The sequence below is a fragment of the Dysidea avara genome, chromosome 2, assembly GCF_963678975.1.
Source record: "Dysidea avara chromosome 2, odDysAvar1.4, whole genome shotgun sequence".
Classification (NCBI taxonomy): Eukaryota; Metazoa; Porifera; class Demospongiae; order Dictyoceratida; family Dysideidae; genus Dysidea; species Dysidea avara.
Genome location: NC_089273.1, coordinates 11045075 through 11059334, shown reverse-complemented (window position 1 = coordinate 11059334; position 14260 = coordinate 11045075). Strand labels below are relative to the sequence as shown.

The 14260-nt window shown below is 36.6% G+C and overlaps 1 protein-coding gene across 4 annotated transcripts in view; it reads right to left on the bottom strand.

Annotated features, from left to right (window-relative positions):
• Nucleotides 1-14260, bottom strand: part of LOC136246606 (uncharacterized) — a 102436-nt gene that overhangs the window by 40967 nt on the left and 47209 nt on the right. For all 4 annotated transcript variants that reach the window (XM_066038128.1, XM_066038130.1, XM_066038129.1 and 1 more), the window contains 15 exons: nt 13864-13899; nt 13456-13527; nt 13148-13207; nt 11247-11522; nt 9901-10143; nt 7793-8047; nt 5946-6089; nt 5612-5812; nt 5408-5551; nt 5158-5358; nt 4336-4476; nt 4074-4280; nt 2244-3233; nt 2002-2169; nt 1653-1940 (listed from right to left, as the gene is read on the bottom strand). In XM_066038128.1, the coding sequence (XP_065894200.1) occupies nt 1653-1940; nt 2002-2169; nt 2244-3233; nt 4074-4280; nt 4336-4476; nt 5158-5358; nt 5408-5551; nt 5612-5812; nt 5946-6089; nt 7793-8047; nt 9901-10143; nt 11247-11522; nt 13148-13207; nt 13456-13527; nt 13864-13899 (3426 nt within the window). The remainder of the gene's footprint in view (nt 1-1652; nt 1941-2001; nt 2170-2243; nt 3234-4073; nt 4281-4335; nt 4477-5157; nt 5359-5407; nt 5552-5611; nt 5813-5945; nt 6090-7792; nt 8048-9900; nt 10144-11246; nt 11523-13147; nt 13208-13455; nt 13528-13863; nt 13900-14260) is intronic.

The following is a 14260-nucleotide window of genomic DNA, read 5'->3' as shown; positions in this document are numbered from 1 at the left end:
TCTGCCTCCATTTTGAGGCCTATCTTTTGCCCTCCCCGCCACCCCCCAGCCTCCACCCCTTTGTGAGCACTCGTGATACTACTTCGCTCGTCCAACTGCTCAGATTTTCTATCTTATTTGGCGGGAAACTGCACAAGCAGTTGCAAGTACTGGAAGTGGCTTGAAAGGTAACAGATTGATGCATCTTTTGTGTAAATTTCATACACGTGCTTGCTATCCTTGGAGAGTTATGCTGGCTTCAATTCTTTAAAACCGTTTATCTCGAAACTTCTAATGTGCGATTTGGATCGTTTTTCCAAAATCCAGTCACATATCTTAAATTACTAGAAAATTTTAGAAATATTTTTATAGCTCTCCTCTGCTCATAATAGTAACCCACTAAACATGAAAATTCTAATTATTTCATGCACGCCCATATGGGTGATTTTCCAAAATTTGGTCACAAATAGACTCACAACCCAATTGAGAGAAGTTTGATTTATAACATAATTACCACTAGGGCTGGGATGAAGCTTCGAATGTTTTGTTGGTTGGACGGTTAAGTAAACTTCGAATTTTAAAAGTATCCTTCAAAGCTTCGTAATGCAGTCATAGTCTATGGAAGGATTACAAATAAACATCTTGTCTTTATTGCAGATGCTATTCATCTTGCATGATCAATGTTCGTCTCTTCGTACATGCCATGCCCACTTTTAAACCAACGTAGTTTAGCTTGCTACCATAGCTATAACCTTAATACACCTTATAAAGTGGTAGATAATGCAGGAAAATGTCTGTTTAGCCATTAGTTGGTATTTACCTATGCATGATTGCAGTATAGCAGACACGCCCGTTTGCAATCGATCGATTGCATCATTCAGTACTGCTGCCATGCACTTTCCAAATGCATACAATCTTATAAATAAGATTAGAAAGATAAAAACTTAAGAAAGATGCTAGTAATTACAAGAAAACCTGAAACTTGAAAGCTAACACCAAAGCTTTGAATGTTCGAACATTTTATTAGCGACTGTTCAAAGGTTTATTTCAATATTCGCCCCCCAGCCCTATCAACCACTACTTTAAATTGCGTCAGGTTTGTCCATGTAACTTTGTAGCTGTCATTGTTTCTTTTTAAGGCAGGACAGCTGACGGGATGATACTAGGCCATTTTATCTTAAGTCTCACATTGTTTGGGGAGTCACCTGGATTTGGGAATCAATAATTGTACAGTTTACGATCCCCTCAAAAGTGACACACCACCTAAAATCCTGCCTTAAAAATCACTCTAGAGACATCTTATGCGACAAAAATCACCTTTACGGAATATTGGTCCATCTAACATCAAAAACAGCATAAACTACTACAGGTGGCTGAATTTAAAAGAAACATAACTGAAACTCGAATTTTTGTCTGCCAGCCTGACCACAGATGCAAGGCTGGAGGCCAAAGAAAGCAGCGAACATTATACACCACAATAACAAACCCACTAGTGGCATGTGTCTTTTAGAGTTCCTGTTTGCTAAAGGTGTCTTAGAGAAGGGACCATGGAGCTATGCATGCATAAAATGCATCTCTTTATTACTGTCAATACACCCATAGTGAGGCATGCTGACTTTACTGATGTCACATGCTAAGTGGTGTCTTGATTCAAGAGTATACTACAAACTGACCTTCAATGTCAACAGTAAAAGATACAGTATCACTGCCCACACTACTAGTAACATCAACTCTGTATGTTCCAGTATCACTAGGAACTGTAGTAAGTATTGTTAGTGATGAACTAGATGACGTAGTATTAATAGTGTAGTTTCCATCATCAGTTATTGGTTGATCATTGTAGTACCACTGTACTGTAAATGTGAAGGATGACCCAATATCAATAGTAACTGATAGTGTAACATCTTTTAACGCCGTCTCATTCCTCTCAGCATTACCAACAACAGTGACATTTGGGATACCTGAAATGTTTTATCAACCATATAATATTATGTGCACATGTATAGGTATAAATTCTCCAACCTTCACATTGGGAGTTATTCACACACATTCCTCCAAGTAGCACTTCTCCAAAAGGACAGAAACAACCTTCAGCACATCCACCTTCACATGGTTGATCAAGATTATCACATGTCTGAGGACATAAAGGACCACATTGTTGATATGTCATCCCAGCAGGACATGGACGTGCTGGAAAGAAGATAAGTTATATATTTATAAGAACACAATTTTCTATATTACATAAAAAGTTACGTCTAACTTACGACAAATATCAGCTGTTCTCCAGTTTGATATAGCTACTCCAGCATCAGCACAAGCACTAGCATAACTGGATAATGCATCACAGTAACAATCTTCACGTTCTGTCTCATTACAACAACAATAGTCAAATTCGCAATTGGCTACATATTGTGTAACATTAACTACGCCATGACAGGCAGTGAAAGGATCTTGTTCCAAAACACTACACCTAGTTTGTCCTTCTGATACAATAGCATCATCAGTAGAACAGATAGCAACACCTGGTGCATTTCTTTTACTGAACCTTCCTCCATTACATTCTGGATTAGTAGAATCTGGTACCAACCAGCTATCACCGAAGTCATTAATGGCTCCATCGATTGTTACCGATTCACTATACTCAGGTAGAGGAACAAATGTACCATCTGGCATCTGTAGATCATCAATTATTGTACCATTGTAAGTACCACACAGTCCACAAAGTTGTCCCTCTAAAAATTTTGCTACAGTAACCTGAGCACGATATATCCCATCAAAAAACAGTCGTACACCTCGTGTCTTCAGGAATACATTAGGATATCCACCAATACGAACTACATCTACACTATCTGTTACATAGACTTCATCATTGCCCAATGGATTTCCATTAATAGAAATTGTACCAAAATCACCTCGTTCTAACAAAATTTCAAGACTTTCACTTGGGATTCTAATTCTTACAAAGCCTACACAAGATACAGGACTACCTTCATGTCCAATATTACCAGCAGAAATGATAAAATCATCACCATCACATGGTTTAGTGAGAACATATTCACAAGTTCCTTGGAAGTGATGCCAGTACCCATCAAATGTTTTATAATGAGGATCACCGTCAACTTCGCAAGTTGGTCCATCATAAGAACAAGGCACAGTCACACAAGTGAACTCTCTATCAGCCATACAAGTACATCTTGTGGTGCAGTTAATCTGATGTTCACCATAGTCATAGCACACTCCATCTAAAACACAACCTAAAAACACAGCATAATATCATTGATTTGCACACAATCTATTTATATAAATATAAGGATTTGCACAATAAAGAGCAGTGACATAAGCAAAATAATGGTAATACAACACAGCTAGCTATATGGGAAAATTCTTACATTACCACACTGTTACACTTCTTAGGAATTTTTTCTATTACACCTCTTAGGGATTTTCTCATAAAGCTAACTATACTGTAATACATCCACGTCCCTTTCACTACTTTTCATTGCTTGAACCCTTATTTTATTATCAAAATAAAGCTTTTTTTCAATAACACACCTATGAGATAAACGTGTAGCAGTTGTATTAGAATACTGTGTACAACTATTGTACAGTGGTCCCTCGATTATCCGGCCATTGATTATCCAAATTTTTAATTATCTGAACTATGGAGGTGACTGTTCTATTAGAGTATTTTGTCTAAAGTGTGTGTTCTATTAGAGTATTTGTATAGGACTCTGTATATAAATGAATGGGATTCTATTATCCAAACTTTTTGATTATCTGAACACCCTCAGGGCCCAATGAGTTCTGATAATCGAGGGACCACTATTTTAAGGTGACTGTTATATTAGAATGTCTCAATCTAGCAGCTGATCTCAAGTGTTTATGGCCAATTTTAATGCACCCAATATACACTTTGATATTCACTTATGCATTCAAATGTACACAACTGCTCGCTTGAGATCACTGCTGTTAACACTTCAAAGCCACTAAAGAGGAAAAATGTAGTGCTCAAGTCATTAAAGCTGGCCACAACCATTACTCATGTGACAATAATTTAGTCTATTTTTAATGCAGTACAGTACAATGATGTTTACCATCACGATCACTGATAACTCCAATAGCAGTTCTCTGGGTACCAGCTGACACTCTGCCACCATATAATGGTGGGACTTGTAATGTGATTGTAAACTCCTCATCTCCTTCAATATCACAATCAGGGTATATTGGTATACCAACAGTGGATCTTGAATTCCCAACATCAAATGTAGCAACCAATGTGGTGTTGTCATAATCAATACCACCTATTGGTCAAACACTGTTATGATCAACATGTAATGATACTACACTGTATAGTACCTGTAGCTGTTATATCTGAGAACATAACATTAACATCATATGAAGTTTGAAATGTGCCTCCTCGTAATTCCAATTCTATGATAAGAGGTGAAAAGTTTTCAGAGCCACTGAACCTGTCTGTTGACAACTCCACAGTGATATCTGTAATAAAAAGAAGAAATGGCTATAATGTAATGGCAATGGGTCACTTGCATTATTGTAACCATTTTGACAATGGACTGAGACACTGTATTAAGTGTTTCTGGTATGTTGTTAGATCAAAAGGCTGCCGTTAGTTATATAAATCAGCTGTATACCAGTTCACACATGCATCTTGAGGCGACATAGTAATAGAAAGCATACACTATGAAGTCACAATACAAACTATGAATTTGCCAATACATTAATTAAGCAAACAAAAGGCTATTACATTGTGCAAAACGAATTATCAATGCAACAGCAAACCACCAAGATGGTAGCATTATTCCCTGGACATGCACAATTATCATCAATAGCCTACATGCAAATATCATTAGCCAGAGATTCTAGTCCCACGTTACAGTGGGTACCTTTGATCCATGCACATCCATACCACCAAACAGTAACAACACTCCCATTCATAATTATATATTGCATTAATCATAACTTTGCTACAGACATACAAATTTGTCCAACACCTTTATAGAAGAACTTTACACTGTTGGAATAATCACTCAATGTCTGGATCACTACTATATTGCAATGTACAGTATCACTAAAGATGACTGTTTTATTACTGGTAAATTCTAATTGACATTTCCACATTAGCAGGCCTTTATCATACGTATCTTACAGAGCACATACCATTATTATCTGTGATGCATACAGTTGCTTCAGGAATATCACCAAGTGAAACTTCCTGGGACAATGGCAATAGTGTAATATTAAAGCATTCAACATCCTCTAGCATATTATCATCCACAATGAAGTAACGGATCACAGCTGTCCTTGTATTGGTGTTAAAGCCAACTACTTGTTGCGTTGAATTGTAGTCAACAAGTCCTCCTACACAGAATTTATTAATTTAGCATTATACAAAATTAACAGTACTTACCTTCAGCAGAACCATCAGCACTATTTATAAGAACTACATAAAAAGGATTCAAACAAGGTTCTGTGATAATCACAGTAATATCTTCTGAGTACATATCTGTCTCACTAGCAGTGTACATTGTAGCATCAAAGCTGACAGATGGTCCTACAGGAGATAGAACACAAGCTGTAATTCAGCTGTAACTATAGATTTAGCAACACTTACGATTATCAATAATTGTAATAACTTGTTGACAGTCACGTGGTACTGTGACGTCACTAGGTAATGAAGAGCTATCAATAGTCAGGGTAAAGGTTTCTGGAGCATCACACAAATCATCATCAATTATTCTAACTTGACCACTAACACTGGCTGAACCACTTTCCAGTGTTAGACTATAAGGTCCTGTGATGTAGTCATCTCCTCCTGTATCATTTTAGCAAAAATATATAGCAAATTTTGTACAATATATGAATTGAACATTTTAAAAACACAATTAGCTAGCAGTACTATTATTTGAGCTAACCTCACAGATTCAATCACATATACACTAACATACCTGTTGCTGTTCCATCAGTGGTAATTACTGTAATGTTTATATCCATTAGAAGTGGCATGCTGAGGGTTAAGGTAAAAATAATGGATCCTTCGTCTTCTGCAATAGCCTGACTAGCTTCACCAAAGCACAACGTTGGCACTATAACTATAAATGAATGAGTATTGTTATGCATAAACCATTAACAAAAGGTGACAGTAGAATTACATTAGCTATATCAATAGTTTCTGAAATAAAATTATAATGCTTTTATATGTGATTAGATTTTGGAAAACCAATCTAAATTGCACATTAGAAGTTTTGAGATGAATGGTTCAAAAGATTTTAAACCATTATAACTTGTCAAGGGAAGTGAGTATCTGTATGAAATTTACACCATTTATTAAATTTCAAACCAATTCCAGTACTTGTAGCTGCTTGCAGAGTTTCCCCACCAAATAAGATAGAAAATCTGAGCTGTTGAAGTAGTATCATGAGTGCTCACAAAGGGGTGGTATGTTGGGGGTGGAGCAGTGGGCAAGAGGTTAAAATTCAAAATGGAGATATGCCATAATTGAGTCCATACATAAGATTTCAGGGCTGTGCTGGTTCCTTAGTAGCTGATATGCATCATAAACCACACAGAAAATGTCTGTCCACCCATATGAGCCCATCCACCTGTGCACCATTAATTCTTGTGAAAACCAGGTCCTTTACAAGGCTAGAGAAACTACCATTCGAGCAAGCCACACCACCCAGAAAAGTCGTCTGTTAAAAACAGTTTAAGTAATGCTGAGGGTCAAACCCAACAGACTGATAGTATAGCTATCCACTGGTGGTGTTTGACTGATGTGTGATTTGGATCGGTTTTTTAAAATCCAGTAACATATGTACAACATTGTTCATTCACAAATTATACATGGGATGAGCAGCATTGAAAATATATAAAAATTATCAAATATCATAGTGAACCTTAGTTGATAATTAAACATCAACATATGCTTTTATAGTATTGACTGCTATATTACAGTATTTGACTATTCTTTACAGTATATCAATTTTATGAAATAAGTATCTGATTTGCCATCCTTTTTCCTTAACGGAATTATGTGATGCTACCCATTCTAGATGGCAAGTTATAATAACTGGAACCGGAATTAGAAATGGAACAGAACAAAACGACTAAACCAGGTGAAGAAGAAACCAAAGCTGAACCTGATCCCAACCTAACCTGAGGTTTGCCTGTTAAGCACAATAATGCCTTTTACTGTCTGTATGTAGGTAAGTTTTTGGTGGTTCAGGGCAAGCTAGGGTTGGCCCGGCTTTGCCGGGACGCTCGCTCCAACCCTAGCTCGCCTGAACTCACCAAAAACTTACCTTCATACAACTAGTGTGCTTGATAGTGGAGTTATCAAAGTGATCGTTCCGTCCCATTCCTGATTCCGGTTCCAGTTATTATAACTTGCCATTCTAGACATATTATTAGCACAAAATTTTCTGTTAATCATTAGTGCCAAATACCATGGTAATATCATATGTGACCGGGCCTGTGAAAATAGGGCATGTGGACACAAACTACACCCCTTTCCACTATGGGCCATATCTCAGTATTGGAACAAAATGTTTGCATTCTGTAACTTGCATCATAAAGCCAGTTAAACGCTTCCTAAGAGCTAAAATTTGCATTGGATATAAAAAGTTTTGAGTGATGGAAGTGAGGCAAAAATCATGTGCCCACATGCCATATTTTCGGAGCCCAGTCACATATTGTAGTTTCACCAAATTTGGATGATACACCACAGCCCTGTACATGTATCATTTCACTCAAATGATAACAAAAGTAACGTTCCAGCTCGGTGCTACATACTTACCAACAACTGTAGTAGAAGCAGAACCACTTCCAGCAGCATTGCTAACTGTACACTGATACACTCCACCATCAGAACTAGTCATTATTGGAATTGATAACAAAAGATCATTAGCTCCACTGATGACCACTCCATCTTTCCTCCATTCAACAACATTGTTGGGACCTCCTCTAGCTATACATGACAAGGTCACTGTGGAGTTTATGGCAGCCATGATGTCTTCAGATGGTAGTATAAAAACACTGCCTTGTGGTGAAACTAAAGAACAGAAAGAGAAGACATTCACAAGTCAAAACATGCACACAGAAATGAGAAACAACTAAATTTCCAAGCCATGTGTAATACAAAATCATTTATGTATTTTTTTGATTATGGAAATTGTGTTATTCCAGTACGTTACAACCGTTTTTGTAAGCGTCTGCAATTAATTTTCCCTATAATACTTGCTGTTCAAATTGATTTTTCTGTTGTTGCTATTTTGTTGGGCTGTACCTTCCAAAGTTATTGGCATATGAGGCTGAAACTTTGCCAGAGGGTATATACACTTGGCTAATTACATCAATTAACAAGAATTCTAAAAAAATTAATTTGTGATTGTGTCGGGTTTTCGCACATTTAACATGATTGCAGCCATTTCTTGACTGCACCTTTGATTTCTCTACTATTTTCACCCAGTATTTTTTTTCACAACTTTGCTGTTTTTGGGTGGATTTCACTTCAGTTTGTACTATGCAAGGCTCCAAAACCAGCCTATGGCTGACTTTGAGGTTTCTTTTTACTCACATTTCTTCTTTTCTATACAGACCTAAAAAATTATTCCAGCAAATCAAAAACACATTTCTAACTACCATGAACGTAGAATTACCAAGTCATAGAATGTGCACACAATATCTAGTTGCTAGATATGGTATTATTTGCCTCATTAAATACAAACTTCAAAGCATACTATGTGTAACAAATCATATACAGTGAAAGAGACAGTGCTGAGAGCACCCCCAGCCTTTTTACTGAGGATGCTGAGCACCACTAATGCAAAGTTGTATTGTGTAATAGTCCTCCTGCAAGGTCCCCACCAAGATAAGATACTCTAATAGAGCAGTCACCTAATAGAACAGTCAAGCTAATATTGATAGTATTCTGATAATCCGCTAAAATCACTCTCAGAATCAATTCCAGTGATTCTAATTATTAAAATTTCCTGCCCCCTGATTTCGTATATTGACATGCTTCACTGCTTTGTACACTAAGGCATATCATACCCTGCAAACCCCATCCCCACCCTAAAAAAGTGTCTCCTCCGCCTCTGAAGTAAATGCTAATTTGATCAGAAAACCACTATTATGGACAGTGACCAGTGCCACATTAGCCATAGTATAATTAAAGCAGTTATTGTGCACTTCCAGGTATCTGCACTTTTTGGAATGGTACAATTATCACCTTGGACTTTGCCTTCAATGGTACCACAGGCCCGTAGCCAGGGGGGGTTCGGAAGAACCGCCCTCTTGGAAAAAAGGTCCACAATTTTTGGTATACAAGTCCAAATTTTCAGGAGCAAAAGTCCATTAGCTACAGTTTACTAGATACCACTAATAAGAAACTAAATTAAGCGCTTCGAGTAACTCATTCATTGCATGGATTAAATGCAATGCAAGATCGAGATACTCTAATAGAGCAGTCAAACACTCTAATAGAACAGTCACAATATTCACTTTTGGTCAAAAAGAACCCCCCTTTCAAAATCCCTGGCTGCGGGCCTGTACCATTCCTTAGGTCCCTAAAATAATATGTGACCAGATTTGCGAAAACGTACCTTTTCCACACATTTCACGTACCAGCAAACAAAATGATGTAACACTTGACTGTTTCTACTGATTAACTTGTTCTTAGAATCAAAATGTAGCCAGATACTGTAGCTAGCTACACTCATGGAAATTTTTAGGCGATTATATGCTATGATCAAAAAGTTATGAAGCTTCAAAGTCCAAAAAAAATGGGTCAAATTTTGTGGTCATTATAATTATGTAAAATAACCAATACAAAACCTGGAGTTTTATTTATATACTACCTTTTCTATTTAAACACATTACATGTATCAAATTATAAATACATACCTGTTAGTACTGCTATGTCAGATATAACAACTACACCATTAGAACCAGCAGCACAAGTGTAGTCACCATAACTGTTATATGATGCTGTGAACACAATACTACTGGTCATAAGATCAGTGGTGGTACTTGGAGTAGACCAGTTGTAGGATGGAGAAGGGAAACCTACTGCAAGGCAAGTAAAAGTGATACTACCCCCATCTTGTGTTAACTGTGACATTGGATGGGTGATGATGGATGGATTAACTGCACAATGAAACATACAATAAAATTTACAACTGTGTACATGATAATGAAAATCTACTGTCATTACTGTATTTCTATATTTATAAACCATTAAAAATATTTTTGTCGAAGCTAGCAGCTGACGAAAATTAATTACACGAAACTTTTTTACCAACGTAATATTAGAGAAGCTGAATAAATTCGGTTAACTGCTTTCTGGCCACCTGGATCAAAGCTTGGCCGTTGGCGTTTCAAGAGTATGTCTTTGCTGCAGCATTCTAATAAAACAAGAATGGCCTCCTGCATCCCAGGAGAGAGCTGCCGCTGGGTCCTCACCTGGGGATTTCGCCACCAGCGATAGCATTGGCAATGATGCCATGCCATATGATACACAGCTACTACAGGACCCATTATATATATATGAATATGTAAATTGCATGGAATGAGCTTCTAGCTACAGCAATTCCAGTCCACTTGGCTTGAGTTTATGACCGGCGGACAACTCTCAGGGTGCAGCCTCCATGGATTCACTGCTTGTTATTCTGCCTCTACTATATACAAAAAGGACAGTATAAATTTAACGAATTAATAAAGCTACATAATTCATTGCTAAAAAATTTTCGTCGCTTGAGGACACCGGTGAAAAAATTTTAACACGAAAATTTAACTCGTGAAAATTTCTCGCAGCTTATATTTATAGAAATACGGTACTACACGTACATATGTGTATACACAACAGATTGGTAAGAATGTGGTTTTGCACAGAGAAACTATTTAGTGTAGCAAACTAATCAGGCTAAAATTGCTCATTGTTGATTAAAGTGAGGTTAATAAATGTCTAAAATATTAATTTTAGGGATACATGCAATAACAAAGACTGAAACAAGTTGCAAAATTGTATACCAAACTACAGTTGTATGCGAAACTCCCTCTTTGGCTAGTAGTTACAATGTGTTTAATAACAAATCAGAGATTTTCCTTATAAGTTAATGGCTGAGCAAAAACCCGTGATAGTCACATCAACAGTCACATATACGTAGATAGCATAAAACTTCAATATACATTACTACAGCTTGGTACATGATTGTGTTTTCAGTTCAATGCATATATCTTTAGTCACTTACTAAATAAGGTTGCTTCATCAGAGGTGACATTGTTATTATCACTATCAATTACCCTACAACTATAACTACCACCATCTTGAACTGTGACATTTGTTATCATCAGTGTTGTTGTATCAACACCTGATATATGTCCAGGATCAGCCAACAGTTCGTTATCATTGAACAGCCATATATAACTGAGAGGATTGGCGCCCCCACCAGCTTCACAAGTTATAGCAACATTGCCCCCAATATCAACAGCCTGATCCATTGGCTGTGTTGTAATCAACAAATCAGCTGTATGAAAATAGAATATGCAATATCTGTTAATTCGTAGTTATTAAAAGTTATTGCAATCCAAAACTGTGGTTTATTAATGATCATGTACATAGATATGGGTTATGGTAAAGACAATCACAATATTCACTGAGGATGAAGGAATCTACAGCAAAATTTCATCTTAAAAAGCTACAGCCTTTTTTATATACTATAGTATAATTATGCTGACTTAGAAACTCCATCCCCCATAACTTAGACAAATATAATAGCACTTATCCTATATAATGTAAGCTGTATTGCACAGTGGTTAGAGACGGATTGAAACATGGTTTTTCATGAAGGCTTACAATTAAAATATCTGTATTATTTTTGGCACATTTTCCTATATATAGTAACCTTAACAACTTGGAGTTTTCTTTGTATTGACCAAAATGTGTGACCAAATCCGCAAGAACCCTATAATTATGCTAGCATAGTTTTCAAATTCCATTTTATTACATTTTCTTTATCTACATGTAGGTAACCAAAGGGATGGTCAACTATAATTTCAGCTCTAGAAGCCAATAACTTTCGAAGTTAAAGTTCTACAAAGTAGCAACAACAGAAAAGTCGATTTAAACAGTGACAATATGGAAAATAAACTACAGATGCTTGATTAAATGATTATAACTTATGAATGCAGTCCCAGGGGCGGATCCAGGGGGGGTTCCAAGGGTTCCATGGAACCCCTCTTTTGAAAAGCCTCTCTCACTCGAGATACTCTAATAGAGCAGTCAAATCGAGATACTCTAATAGAGCAGTCACAGTAGTCTTTTCAGGAGCAGTGTAGCAAACTATATCTAGTTATAAATAAGGAAGGAAATATAGTTGGTGAGGTGGCACCTATTGTCAGCAGGTGATGACCTTTTTTTTTGTGGTCTTCAACTTATACAGCTAGGCTAAAGTTGCAATTTCAAAGTGGAACCCCCCTTTTTAAAAGTCTGGATCCGCCCCTAAGTCCTCTACCAAGATGTAATTTAGACCATCGGGTTCTCCATGAATATGCAAGTCCATTGCTGGGTAAGTTTTGTCTTCCAGGCCATTCCTACAACCAGGGTGAAGGCAAAAACATAAGAAAAAAAATAGTGAACCACTCATCCAACACAAGACAGACTAACACTCATAACTTCCATCTCCTTGGTAGTACTGACGTGAAACAAAGAATTTGGAATTCCTCTTGCTTTGGGGATATCACGATGCTACCAAGGTTGTTAGTATTTTCACTTTTTTTCATTGTGAAACAAGCGCTCAAAATTTACTGATTTTTTATGATTTTACAAATACTCAACCCATTGTGTTTATTGCATTCTACTGTAAAATTAGGCATGCGCGAGCATATGGGATTCTTGCACATCCGGTCACATACATTTTTTGAGGATGAATGCATAATGATGGGTCAAATTCTATTGAGCTTAAACAAATAAATTGCTGAATATCCTCAATACAGTTTTGGCCTGATTGCTTAAAATGGTATGTGGCATTAATCTTGCCCATGTTATGTAACTCTGACAATATAACATCTGCTTCTGTGCTCTGTACATTTTGTTTGCTTTCAAATCACTTCACCGATTTTCATAAGTAAAAACACTTTAAGCTAACTTTACCTGGTGTTTCGATTGGTGTCGGTGAGCTTATAGGAGGTAGTTCTGATGAAGATGTAGGATCTGTGGAGTGATACAGCATATATATAGTCGTATCATACACGCATAAAATTATAAACAATTATAGAAATGTTTACAAGTATATAATGCTGCATATTACAGCAACGATCACAATTTGAATTTGCAAGGAACACGAGTTATGCACTACTGTATTACATAAAAATTGAGCAGATTTTATTGTACATATTATTGTAATGGGATATTGTAAGTTTCACTTACTGTACACACAGAAAGACAACACATGAACTTACCAATTATAGTAGTAATCACTGAAGTTGGTTCAATTGAACTACTTGTAGGAACTATACTAGTAGCTGTAATTGCTGTGAATAAGCAATAAAATAATTAAGTCTTTGTTGTAAATTGCATAGCATTTCAGTTAATTAATCACATACAAAAATATTAAACGATGAGATTATACTAAGCACTGAGGTAGTTTAATGGTATGATGACATTTTTAAAAATAAATCATAATTCTTGCCTTGTACAAAGGCATACATCAGAATTCTAAAGTAAACGTTTTGCTCCTAAATGACATTTCTATTGAGATAAACACCGTAGAATGGTGGCTGGCTTATTAAAGCATTTTGATTATTTAAATTCTCATAGTTGTTCATAAAGTTTCACATCTTTCAAAGTGAGAAATTATCATCCTTTACCTGGTGACGATGATGACGTAGACTCCACTGGTGGAGCTAAAGAAGGAGATAATATAAGCATGTATGATCTTTCAGTTATCAGCAAAATATCATACAGTACTACATATACTAGGGATAATGAAGGTTTAGACTTTTCTGGACAAAAATATCACTCTAAACCCAGCCTCACAATACCTTCATGGCACCTTGGTAGCATTTTTTAAGTGTAACCAAGCCCAAAAGTGCCTTCAGTATGACCTGAAATGCCTTCAAAAAGTTGCTATGAAATAAAAATATTCAGTGGAATTTTTTACTGACTGACTGACTGATGCTGTCAGACAAGTGCAACTCGATTAGGGCTAAGGCTACAGGCTTGATTTTCCCACTGTTCAATGTTGCTTCATCCTGAGACGTGCCT